Source organism: Salvelinus fontinalis, chromosome 18 (assembly GCF_029448725.1).
Source record: "Salvelinus fontinalis isolate EN_2023a chromosome 18, ASM2944872v1, whole genome shotgun sequence".
Lineage (NCBI taxonomy): Eukaryota > Metazoa > Chordata > Actinopteri > Salmoniformes > Salmonidae > Salvelinus > Salvelinus fontinalis.
Window position 1 is genome coordinate 52,906,398 of NC_074682.1, and position 12,652 is coordinate 52,919,049.

Sequence of the window (12,652 nt, forward strand, 5' to 3'; positions counted from 1 at the left end):
CTGGTACAGGTTAGATATAGACAGGTGAGTGGGATGTAGGACTGGTACAGGTTAGATATAGACAGGTGAGTGGGATGTAGGACTGGTGCAGGTTAGATGTAGACAGGTGAGTGGGATGTAGGACTGGTACAGGTTAGATGTGGGATGTAGGACTGGTACAGGTTAGATGTAGACAGGTGAGTGGGATGTAGGACTGGTACAGGTTAGATGTGGGATGTAGGACTGGTACAGGTTAGATATAGACAGGTGAGTGGGATGTAGGACTGGTACAGGTTAGATGTAGACAGGTGAGTGGGATGTAGGACTGGTACAGGTTAGATATAGACAGGTGAGTGGGATGTAGGACTGGTACAGGTTAGATGTGGGATGTAGGACTGGTACAGGTTAGATGTAGACAGGTGAGTGGGATGTAGGACTGGTACAGGTTAGATGTGGGATGTAGGACTGGTACAGGTTAGATGTAGACAGGTGAGTGGGATGTAGAACTGGTACAGGTTAGATGTAGACAGGTGAGTGGGATGTAGGACTGGTGCAGGTTAGATGTAGACAGGTGAGTGGGATGTAGGACTGGTACAGGTTAGATGTGGGATGTAGGACTGGTACAGGTTAGATGTAGACAGGTGAGTGGGATGTAGGACTGGTACAGGTTAGATGTGGGATGTAGGACTGGTACAGGTTAGATATAGACAGGTGAGTGGGATGTAGGACTGGTACAGGTTAGATGTAGACAGGTGAGTGGGATGTAGGACTGGTACAGGTTAGATATAGACAGGTGAGTGGGATGTAGGACTGGTACAGGTTAGATGTGGGATGTAGGACTGGTACAGGTTAGATATAGACAGGTGAGTGGGATGTAGGACTGGTACAGATTAGATGTAGACAGGTGAGTGGGATGTAGGACTGGTACAGGTTAGATGTGTGATGTAGGACTGGTACAGGTTAGATGTAGACAGGTGAGTGGGGTGTAGGACTGGTACAGGTTAGATGTGGGACGTAGGACTGGTACAAGTTAGATGTGGGACGTAGGACTGGTACAGGTTAGATGTAGACAGGTGAGTGGGATGTAGGACTGGTACAGGTTAGATATAGACAGGTGAATGGGATGTAGGACTGGTACAGGTTAGATATAGACAGGTGAGTGGGATGTAGGACTGGTACAGGTTAGATATAGACAGGTGAGTGGGATGTAGGACTGGTACAGGTTAGATGTGGGATGTAGGACTGGTACAGGTTAGATATAGACAGGTGAGTGGGATGTAGGACTGGTACAGGTTAGATTTAGACAGGTGAGTGGGATGTAGGACTGGTACAGGTTAGATGTGTGATGTAGGACTGGTACAGGTTAGATGTAGACAGGTGAGTGGGGTGTAGGACTGGTACAGGTTAGATGTGGGACGTAGGACTGGTACAAGTTAGATGTGGGACGTAGGACTGGTACAGGTTAGATGTAGACAGGTGAGTGGGATGTAGGACTGGTACAGGTTAGATGTAGACAGGTGATTGGGATGTAGGACTGGTACAGGTTAGATGTGGGATGTAGGACTGGTACAGGTTAGATGTAGACAGGTGAGTGGGATGTAGGACTGGTACAGGTTAGATGTGGGATGTAGGACTGGTACAGGTTAGATGTAGACAGGTGAGTGGGATGTAGGACTGGTACAGGTTAGATGTGGGATGTAGGACTGGTACAGGTTAGATATAGACAGCTGAGTGGGATGTAGGACTGGTACAGGTTAGATATAGACAGGTGAATGGGATGTAGGACTGGTACAGGTTAGATATAGACAGGTGAGTGGGATGTAGGACTGGTACAGGTTAGATGTGGGATGTAGGACTGGTACAGGTTAGATGTAGACAGGTGAGTGGGATGTAGGACTGGTACAGGTTAGATATAGACAGGTGAGTGGGATGTAGGACTGGTGCAGGTTAGATGTAGACAGGTGAGTGGGATGTAGGACTGGTACAGGTTAGATGTGGGATGTAGGACTGGTACAGGTTAGATGTAGACAGGTGAGTGGGATGTAGGACTGGTACAGGTTAGATGTGGGATGTAGGACTGGTACAGGTTAGATATAGACAGCTGAGTGGGATGTAGGACTGGTACAGATTAGATGTAGACAGGTGAGTGGGATGTAGGACTGGTACAGGTTAGATATAGACAGGTGAGTGGGATGTAGGACTGGTACAGGTTAGATGTGGGATGTAGGACTGGTACAGGTTAGATATAGACAGGTGAGTGGGATGTAGGACTGGTACAGATTAGATGTAGACAGGTGAGTGGGATGTAGGACTGGTACAGGTTAGATGTGTGATGTAGGACTGGTACAGGTTAGATGTAGACAGGTGAGTGGGATGTAGGACTGGTACAGGTTAGATGTGGGACGTAGGACTGGTACAAGTTAGATGTGGGAAGTAGGACTGGTACAGGTTAGATGTAGACAGGTGAGGGGGATGTAGGACTGGTACAGGTTAGATATAGACAGGTGAGTGGGATGTAGGACTGGTACAGATTAGATGTAGACAGGTGAGTGGGATGTAGGACTGGTACAGGTTAGATGTGGGATGTAGGACTGGTACAGGTTAGATGTAGACAGGTGAGTGGGATGTAGGACTGGTACAGGTTAGATGTGGGATGTAGGACTGGTACAGGTTAGATGTAGACAGGTGAGTGGGATGTAGGACTGGTACAGGTTAGATGTGGGATGTAGGACTGGTACAGGTTAGATATAGACAGGTGAGTGGGATGTAGGACTGGTACAGGTTAGATGTGGGATGTAGGACTGGTACAGGTTAGATGTAGACAGGTGAGTGGGATGTAGGACTGGTACAGGTTAGATGTGGGACGTAGGACTGGTACAGGTTAGATGTGGGACGTAGGACTGGTACAGGTTAGATGTAGACAGGTGAGTGGGATGTAGGACTGGTACAGGTTAGATATAGACAGGTGAGTGGGATGTAGGACTGGTACAGGTTAGATATAGACAGGTGAGTGGGATGTAGGACTGGTACAGGTTAGATATAGACAGGTGAGTGGGATGTAGGGCTGGTACAGGTTAGATATAGACAGGTGAGTGGGATGTAGGACTGGTACAGGTTAGATATAGACAGGTGAGTGGGATGTAGGACTGGTACAGGTTAGATATAGACAGGTGAGTGGGACGTAGGACTGGTACAGGTTAGATGTAGACAGGTGAGTGGGATGTAGGACTGGTACAGGTTAGATATAGACAGGTGAGTGGGATGTAGGACTGGTACAGGTTAGATATAGACAGGTGAGTGGGATGTAGGACTGGTACAGGTTAGATGTGGGATGTAGGACTGGTACAGGTTAGATATAGACAGGTGAGTGGGATGTAGGACTGGTACAGGTTAGATATAGACAGGTGAGTGGGATGTAGGGCTGGTACAGGTTAGAAATAGACAGGTGAGTGGGATGTAGGACTGGTACAGGTTAGAAATAGACAGGTGAGTGGGATGTAGGACGGGTACAGGTTAGATATAGACAGGTGAGTGGAATGTAGGACTGGTACAGGTTAGATATAGACAGGTGAGTGGAATGTAGGACTGGTACAGGTTAGATGTGGGATGTAGGACTGGTACAGGTTAGATATAGACAGGTGAGTGGGATGTAGGACTGGTACAGGTTAGATATAGACAGGTGAGTGGGATGTAGGACTGGTACAGGTTAGATATAGACAGGTGAGTGGGGTGTAGGACTGGTACAGGTTAGATGTAGACAGATGAGTGGGATGTAGGACTGGTACAGGTTAGATGTGGGATGTAGGACTGGTACAGGTTAGATATAGACAGGTGAGTGGGATGTAGGACTGGTACAGGTTAGATATAGACAGGTGAGTGGGATGTAGGACTGGTACAGGTTAGATGTGGGATGTAGGACTGGTACAGGTTAGATATAGACAAGTGAGTGGGATGTAGGACTGGTACAGGTTAGATGTAGACAGGTGAGTGGGATGTAGGACTGGTACAGGTTAGATGTGGGATGTAGGACTGGTACAGGTTAGATATAGACAGGTGAGTGGGATGTAGGACTGGTACAGGTTAGATATAGACAGGTGAGTGGGATGTAGGACTGGTACAGGTTAGATATAGACAGGTGAGTGGGATGTAGGACTGGTACAGGTTAGATGTCGACAGGTGAGTGGGATGTAGGACTGGTACAGGTTAGATATAGACAGGTGAGTGGGATGTAGGACTGGTACAGGTTAGATATAGACAGGTGAGTGGGATGTAGGACTGGTACAGGTTAGATGTGGGATGTAGGACTGGTACAGGTTAGATGTAGACAGGTGAGTGGGATGTAGGACTGGTACAGGTTAGATGTGGGATGTAGGACTGGTACAGGTTAGATATAGACAGGTGAGTGGGATGTAGGACTGGTACAGGTTAGATGTAGACAGGTGAGTGGGATGTAGGACTGGTACAGGTTAGATGTAGACAGGTGAGTGGGATGTAGGACTGGTACAGGTTAGATGTAGACAGGTGAGTGGGATGTAGGACTGGTACAGGTTAGATGTAGACAGGTAAGTGGGATGTAGGACTGGTACAGGTTAGATGTGGGATGTAGGACTGGTACAGGTTAGATATAGACAGGTGAGTGTGAGTTCAGGGCCTGTATGAGGTCAGGGCCTGTATGAGGACAGCGTCTCAGATTAGAAGTGCTGATTTAGGATCAGGTCATTCCTGTTCATATAATCATATTCATTATGATCTAAAGGACACAGCTGATGCCATATCAGCAATGTTACTGTATTCACTGTTGTGAATACAGGCCCAGACTTGAGAACCTCAGGAGTGGAAATTTCATCATGTCAGACCTTAGCTCAGGCTATAGTGGGTAAATAATAACACCTGTTGCATGTTGGAGGCTATGGAAGAACAGTTTTACATCTGTTCATACCTTTTCTTTCTCTCGTTCTCTCTGCAGAGATGGCTCTTTTCTTTTCTCTCTGGGGTGAGAGGGATCCTCCTATCTTTCCACCTGTTTTTCTCCTCTTCCTCCTCCACTGCTCTTTTCCTTGCTTGCCCTGTCTATCTGATGACTATATATATATATATATATATTCTCTGCTCTCTGCAGTAAGTATTCTATTTATGCCTTCCCCCCCAAACAATGTGGTTGTCATCTTTAGGAATATTAGGTATTTCTCACAGTTGCTCCTAAACTCCAGAATGTGCAGTTTGAGTTAGAATTAATGAAGGCAGTCAGTGACATTTTGACCTGCAATGGGTTACATATGAAGAGATCATGTTATTAATTTATGTGTAATTTACCTATGAAAATAAGGTGCATTATTCATTCAGACCTGGCAACCGTGTTTCCAGGATGTCAAGCACGTCATTCACTTTGAATTGTAACCTTGTATTTCTCTGTCTGTCAGGTGTCTAAGGATGACCGCAGTGACGTGGAGAGCAGCTCGGAGGAGGAGGCTGACACCAACAGAACCAACGACAGGGGGGTTAAAATGGCTTTCTCTCCTAAGGCAGAGAACGGAACCAATGGCACCAACGGCCACGTCGTCACCACTAAAAGCTGGCCACAGATACGCATCAGCAGCAGGTGATAGAGAGAGGAGTCTGCCGTCTGATTCACACTATAGGGCCGAACCAGGTCAAATATGTCTGGCCTGGTTACACTGCGCATCCACTATTTGTCGGTGCTGTGCTGGAAAGGACAATATCAGAGCCAGTACTGTTCGGGTTGGCCCTATAGTGAGAATTGGGCATATCTGTGAGGCATTTCCACTACTAGTTCATCCTATCCTAGATTACACCTTGAAGTGCTTTTCCAGCCTCATCCAGTTCCCTGGACGGTTTAACTCCGTTTCTTCATTCATCTGACTCTTAATTCATTTTTCTTCTTCAGAACTAACAATGATCGGTGACCATGACAGCATACAATGGATGAATAGACACACTACTGTGACCCATAGAATCAAAACTGATGAAATGAAGGGGGAAAAAAGTGCATTCCCTGATGTCAAGTGAATGGGTCTGTAGATATTTGCAGTACCTTATGAACATAGAACGTTTGCTTGTATTCCATTTGTTTGATGCTGCAGTTTGCTGGAGATTATCTCAGTTTTATTGGTCAGGTGGACTTGAATTACTACTGTATATTTTAAGTAATTGTTCATTTACTTTGTTTCTGGTCAGTTCTGTTGACTGTTTCTATATTATTAATACGAGACCAACGTTTAACGTTTTTAAAATGTCTTTGGTAAGAAATGCATAAGAATTTAAATGTGAAGAAGCCAACAGAATCCTATTCAGTGGAGATCATCCATAGATGTGTGTATTAGGGCTAATAATGTGAGTGTTGACTACAGAGACAAAAATATATGTTTATTTGTATAAGATGTTTTTATTCATGTTAACGGTTGTTACATAACTTTGAAGATCCTGCCACACAAACTATGATTCAGTGTGTCCTGAGCGAGTTATGATAAGAGACTGATTTGTCATTTAGTTAAAGCTGGAAGGAGTCAACCCATTTTTCAGTCGACTCCAGTCCTCTGCCCCTTCTCCTTTTAGCAGATAAATGATGAAGTTGACAGTAAATGAAGAGTAGATTCTCCTTTACTCGTCTGGGCACACACAACTTCTACACCCAAATAGTTATCACATAAGTCCCATGGGAGGAACAGAAATGTCCATGATTTTGTGGACAAACTATTCAGTTCCAGTCCTCTATGGCTTGAGGACGTCCACGTCTTGGTTTTCTGCCGCTACCTGCAGCTCTTTTTGCTTGTTCATGTAGCGGTATCCCCGCATGGTGCACAGGTATCCCCCGTAGAGTGTCAACAGCATCATCGAGGCAGAAAACCCCCGGTATCCGAAGTCGGCGAGTCGCTTTGCGGTGGTCAACATGGTGGTGTTCCTGGCGGAACCAAATACATGTGGGTCTCTGAGGAGGTTATATCCAGCAACGACAAGTTGTAGTACAACTAAGGGTAGCTACATAACGTATATCTCCTTGTTTACTCGTGTTTAACAATGTGGTTATCACAGATAACAAAATGCCAACATTTCAACAAAAAAAGTATAACATCAGAAGTTAACGTTAGTTAATTAAAGACAGGGTATCTGATGGAATTTCGCTAGCTATCAAGGTTAGCAAGCTTTTATCAACACATTAAATAAAAATTTTGATTTTTCCAGTTTCAAATTATTGCTATGTAAATTGCATTGTCTCTTACCTTGTAAAATAGAATGATAGTCAGATTATTGATACCCTTCTCAATGTCAACACACCTAGCTAGTTAACTTGTTCCGTAACTGAAAGCAACGGAGTCTTGTGAGGGTCAAAAGTCGTTCGGTTCTTGAGTAATCCGTAGTGGGAGGAACGTTATAGAAGTTCTGTAGATGTTTCCTAGGTCGGACGTATTTTGATGCTGCACACGTGGGAACAGCGATGGCAACATGTGGAGCAGAGAGTGAATTTCTGGATGAAAAAGATGATCCCGGTGCAGCACCTTACGGCAATTTTATAAACTATTACACATTCAACCCACCAGAGAACCGTCTAAGCCTCATTCCGACCACACTTATTCAGGATTTGGGATATGGCAAAGACAGCAGTGAAACCATATTGATGCTGGATGTTGGCTGCAATTCAGGGGTAAGCTAAAGATAGCCAGCTAACGTTAGACAGAAAGATTTAATCATGTTAACCATCCTTTACAAACTGATCCACCACCCACACATTAAGACAAAATCACTGAGTTTCATCATCGGTGATTGAATAGTTTGAGTCAGTTGTCTGTCACTAATGAAGTATTTTCTCTTATCTATCCATGTGTAATATATAACAGGACCTGACAGTGGCATTGTACAGACACCTCCAACCGAGAGTCTTGTCTGAAGACTCTACAACACCACCCGACACTGATCTCCAACTCCTCGGCTTCGACCTGGACGAAACCCTGATCCTCCGGGCCCAACAGACCAACCCATTCCCCCAGAGCATCTCTTTCATTCCCTTAGACATCACTGAGGATGCTGCTAGCCAGACCCAGCTACAGGACTACCTGAGACAACATGGCGGCTTCCGCTTCCACCTCTCCCTGTGCCTGGCTGTTACCATGTGGGTCCACCTGAACCACGGAGACGCTGCCCTACTGGGGCTCCTCTCCCGGCTGGCCTCCGTCAGCCAACATCTCCTCCTGGAGGCCCAGCCCTGGAAGTGCTACCGCTCGGCTGCCCGGAGGCTGAGGAAGCTAGGGCGGTCTGACTTTGACCACTTCAAGGAGTTAAAGATCAGAGGAGATGTGGCAGAACAAGCCAGGGAACACTTAGAGAAACACTGTGGGATGGCACTGATGCAGTGTTTCGGTAGTACCAGCTGGGATCGCAGACTGCTCCTCTTTAGGAGAAGAGAGACGGTAGACCAACATTTATCCCAGTAGATAAAATGACATTTACATTACATTTACATTTACATTTAAGTCATTTAGCAGACGCTCTTATCCAGAGCGACTTACAAATTGGTGCATTCACCTTATGATATCCAGTGGAACAACCACTTTACAATAGTGCATCTAACTCTTTTAAGGGGGGGGGTTAGAAGGATTACTTTATCCTATCCTAGGTATTCCTTAAAGAGGTGGAGTTTCAGGTGTCTCCGGAAGGTGGTGATTGACTCCGCTGACCTGGCGTCATGAGGGAGTTTGTTCCACCATTGGGGTGCCAGAGCAGCGAACAGTTTTGACTGGGCTGAGCGGGAACTGTACTTCCTCAGAGGTAGGGAGGCGAGCAGGCCAGAGGTGGATGAACGCGGTGCCCTTGTTTGGGTGTAGGGCCTGATCAGAGCCTGAAGGTACGGAGGTGCCGTTCCCCTCACAGCTCCGTAGGCAAGCACCATGGTCTTGTAGCGGATGCGAGCTTCAACTGGAAGCCAGTGGAGAGAGCGGAGGAGCGGGGTGACGTGAGAGAACTTGGGAAAGTTGAACACCAGACGGGCTGCGGCGTTCTGAATGAGTTGTAGGGGTTTAATGGCACAGGCAGGGAGCCCAGCCAACAGCGAGTTGCAGTAATCCAGACGGGAGATGACAAGTGCCTGGATTAGGACCTGCGCCGCTTCCTGCGTGAGGCAGGGTCGTACTCTGCGAATGTTGTAGAGCATGAACCTACAGGAACGGGTCACCGCCTTGATGTTAGTTGAGAACGACAGGGTGTTGTCCAGGATCACGCCAAGGTTCTTAGCGCTCTGGGAGGAGGACACAATGGAGTTGTCAACCGTGATGGCGAGATCATGGAACGGGCAGTCCTTCCCCGGGAGGAAGAGCAGCTCCGTCTTGCCGAGGTTCAGCTTGAGGTGGTGATCCGTCATCCACACTGATATGTCTGCCAGACATGCAGAGATGCGATTCACCACCTGGTTATCAGAGGGGGGAAAGGAGAAGATTAATTGTGTGTCGTCTGCATAGCAATGATAGGAGAGACCATGTGAGGATATGACAGAGCCAAGTGACTTGGTGTATAGCGAGAATAGGAGAGGGCCTAGAACAGAGCCCTGGGGGACACCAGTGGTGAGAGCACGTGGTACGGAGACAGATTCTCGCCACGCCACCTGGTAGGAGCGACCTGTCAGGTAGGACGCAATCCAAGCGTGGGCCGCGCCGGAGATGCCCAGCTCGGAGAGGGTGGAGAGGAGGATCTGATGGTTCACAGTATCAAAGGCAGCCGATAGGTCTAGAAGGATGAGAGCAGAGGAGAGAGAGTTAGCTTTAGCAGTGCGGAGCGCCTCCGTGACACAGAGAAGAGCAGTCTCAGTTGAATGACTAGTCTTGAAACCTGACTGATTTGGATCAAGAAGGTCATTCTGAGAGAGATAGCAGGAGAGCTGGCCAAGGACGGCACGTTCAAGAGTTTTGGAGAGAAAAGAAAGAAGGGATACTGGTCTGTAGTTGTTGACATCGGAGGGATCGAGTGTAGGTTTTTTCAGAAGGGGTGCAACTCTCGCTCTCTTGAAGACGGAAGGGACGTAGCCAGCGGTCAAGGATGAGTTGATGAGCGAGATGAGGTAAGGGAGAAGGTCTCCGGAAATGGTCTGGAGAAGAGAGGAGGGGATAGGGTCAAGCGGGCAAGTTGTTGGGCGGCCGGCCGTCACAAGACGCGAGATTTCATCTGGAGAGAGAGGGGAGAAAGAGGTCAAAGCACAGGGTAGGGCAGTGTGAGCAGAACCAGCGGTGTCGTTTGACTTAGCAAACGAGGATCGGATGTCGTCGACCTTCTTTTCAAAATGGTTGACGAAGTCATCAGCAGAGAGGGAGGAGGGGGGAGGAGGGGGAGGAGGATTCAGGAGGGAGGAGAAGGTGGCAAAGAGCTTCCTAGGGTTAGAGGCAGATGCTTGGAATTTAGAGTGGTAGAAATTGGCTTTAGCAGCAGAGACAGAAGAGGAGAAGGTAGAGAGGAGGGAGTGAAAGGATGCCAGGTCCGCAGGGAGGCGAGTTTTCCTCCATTTCCGCTCGGCTGCCCGGAGCCCTGTTCTGTGAGCTCGCAATGAGTCGTCGAGCCACGGAGCAGGAGGGGAGGACCGAGCCGGCCTGGAGGATAGGGGACATAGAGAGTTAAAGGATGCAGAAAGGGAGGAGAGGAGGGTTGAGGAGGCAGAATCAGGAGATAGGTTGGAGAAGGTTTGAGCAGAGGGAAGAGATGATAGGATGGAAGAGGAGAGAGTAGCGGGGGAGAGAGAGCGAAGGTTGGGACGGCGCGATACCATCCGAGTAGGGGCAGTGTGGGAAGTGTTGGATGAGAGCGAGAGGGAAAAGGACACAAGGTAGTGGTCGGAGACTTGGAGGGGAGTTGCAATGAGATTAGTGGAAGAACAGCATCTAGTAAAGATGAGGTCAAGCGTATTGCCTGCCTTGTGAGTAGGGGGGGAAGGTGAGAGGGTGAGGTCAAAAGAGGAGAGGAGTGGAAAGAAGGAGGCAGAGAGGAATGAGTCAAAGGTAGACATGGGGAGGTTAAAGTCACCCAGAACTGTGAGAGGTGAGCCATCCTCAGGAAAGGAACTTATCAGGGCGTCAAGCTCATTGATGAACTCTCCAAGGGAACCTGGAGGGCGATAAATGATAAGGATGTTAAGCTTGAAAGGGCTGGTAACTGTGACAGCATGGAATTCAAAGGAGGCGATAGACAGATGGGTCAGGGGAGAAAGAGAGAATGTCCACTTGGGAGAGATGAGGATCCCAGTGCCACCACCCCGCTGACCAGAAGCTCTCGGGGTGTGCGAGAACACGTGGGCAGACGAGGAGAGAGCAGTAGGAGTAGCAGTGTTATCAGTGGTAATCCATGTTTCCGTCAGTGCCAAGAAGTCGAGGGACTGGAGGGAAGCATAGGCTGAGATGAACTCTGCCTTGTTGGCCGCAGATCGGCAGTTCCAGAGGCTGCCTGAGACCTGGAACTCCACGTGGGTCGTGCGCGCTGGGACCACCAGGTTAGAGTAGCAGCGGCCACGCGGTGTGAAGCGTTTGTATGGTCTGTGCAGAGAGGAGAGAACAGGGATAGACAGACACATAGTTGACAGGCTACAGAAGAGGCTACGCTAATGCAAAGGAGATTGGAATGACAAGTGGACTAAACGTCTCGAATGTTCAGAAAGTTAAGCTTACGTTGCAAAAAATCTTATTGACTAAAATGATATAGTACTGCTGGCTGGTGAAATAGGCTAGCTAGCAGTGGCTGCGTTGTTGACTTTGTTTGAAAGTGTAGCTGGCTAGGTAACCTCTAACTGGCTAGGTAACCTCGACAATTACTCTAGACTACACAATTATCTTGGATACAAAGACGGCTATGTAGCCAGCTAAGATCAAACAAATCAAACTGTTGTACTGTAATGAAATGAAATGTTATACTACCTGTGGAGCAAAGCGGAATGCAACTACTCACTCCAACCCGGAAGTGCGTATCGTAGAGGGAGAGGCAATAGAAGTGTTGTTTCTTGTATTATTGTCTTTTGTGTCTTTAGAGGACTGCTTCACCTTAATGTCCCTTTTCCCCCCTTTCCCTTTTCTTCTGTCCTTATTTTGTCCCACTTTGTCCCTTCTTTGTCCCTTCTTCTCTTCTGCCAACTAGACACTCCTTGTTAGCTAGCTAGCTTCTTCCAGGAATGTCCCTAGCAACTGCCTAGCAACAGGTAAACAACTTAGCTAGCTAAGAAAACGATATAATTTTATGAAAAAATTGTTACTTATTCAAAAGCCTTTCTTCTTTGTTTGCTGCTTGTTTGGTCTCCTATTCAGTTTGCAGTTTTCTTTTGATTTTTTTCGATGTACTTTACTCTAAAAAAAAATCATAGTATATGTTATGATGTTTGTCTTAAAGGAGTAATCTGAAAACATTTGAAAATGTCTTCTTTGACAATGAAGTGGCAAGGTCCTAAGGAAATACGTATGTGCAGTGAAGGAACTCCAGATTCTGAGTCTTTAAGTGCAGTGAAGCAGTATGTTGATTGAACACTAGGAGGCAATAATACTCTGTTACTACTTGTAATACCTTCATACCTAGTGTTTGCTTTCAGCTACGCATTTAACTGATCTTAATCAATTTTCTTCTTAATAGTGTATATGTTTTGGCAAACAATTATGAATGAACCATTGTGTGTATGTATGAGAAATATTTTTATTTATTT

At 46.9% G+C, this 12,652-nt stretch overlaps 3 protein-coding genes across 5 annotated transcripts in view; 2 read left to right on the top strand and 1 right to left on the bottom strand.

The window, feature by feature from the left end:
* Positions 1 to 7,916, top strand: part of LOC129815742 (ceramide synthase 5-like) — a 43,754-nt gene extending 35,838 nt beyond the window's left edge. Inside the window, exons 10-12 of one of the 3 annotated variants that reach the window (XM_055869827.1) lie at positions 4,946 to 4,972; positions 5,400 to 5,578; positions 7,833 to 7,916. In XM_055869827.1, the coding sequence (XP_055725802.1) occupies positions 4,946 to 4,972; positions 5,400 to 5,578; positions 7,833 to 7,839 (213 nt within the window). In that variant the 3' untranslated portion in view covers positions 7,840 to 7,916. Of the gene's footprint in view, positions 1 to 4,945; positions 4,973 to 5,399; positions 5,579 to 5,884; positions 7,187 to 7,832 lie in introns of those variants that run through there. The other 2 variants (XM_055869825.1, XM_055869828.1) reach the window with 2 other exon arrangements.
* LOC129815746 (cytochrome c oxidase assembly protein COX14-like) lies at positions 6,363 to 7,322 on the bottom strand. The gene is made up of 2 exons (XM_055869831.1): positions 7,218 to 7,322; positions 6,363 to 6,898 (listed from the first exon to the last, which is right to left on the bottom strand). Exon 2 carries the CDS (start codon positions 6,886 to 6,888, stop codon positions 6,709 to 6,711), a length of 180 nt encoding a protein of 59 aa, XP_055725806.1. The 5' UTR covers positions 6,889 to 6,898; positions 7,218 to 7,322; the 3' UTR covers positions 6,363 to 6,708.
* Positions 7,338 to 8,967, top strand: LOC129815744 (pre-miRNA 5'-monophosphate methyltransferase). Its single transcript, XM_055869830.1, has 2 exons — positions 7,338 to 7,639; positions 7,833 to 8,967. The coding sequence occupies exons 1-2, from the start codon at positions 7,433 to 7,435 to the stop codon at positions 8,424 to 8,426; spliced, it is 801 nt and encodes a 266-aa protein (XP_055725805.1). The 5' UTR covers positions 7,338 to 7,432; the 3' UTR covers positions 8,427 to 8,967.
* Positions 8,968 to 12,652: the final 3,685 nt, after the last annotated feature.

Coding starts and splice junctions, on each gene's coding strand:
- LOC129815744 (XM_055869830.1), top strand. CDS start 7,433: ATGGCAACATGTGGAGCAGAGAGTGAATTTCTGGATGAAAAAGATGAT. Junction 7,640..7,832: donor ATGTTGGCTGCAATTCAGGG/GTAAGCTAAAGA, acceptor AATATATAACAG/GACCTGACAGTGGCATTGTA.
- LOC129815746 (XM_055869831.1), bottom strand. CDS start 6,888: ATGTTGACCACCGCAAAGCGACTCGCCGACTTCGGATACCGGGGGTTT.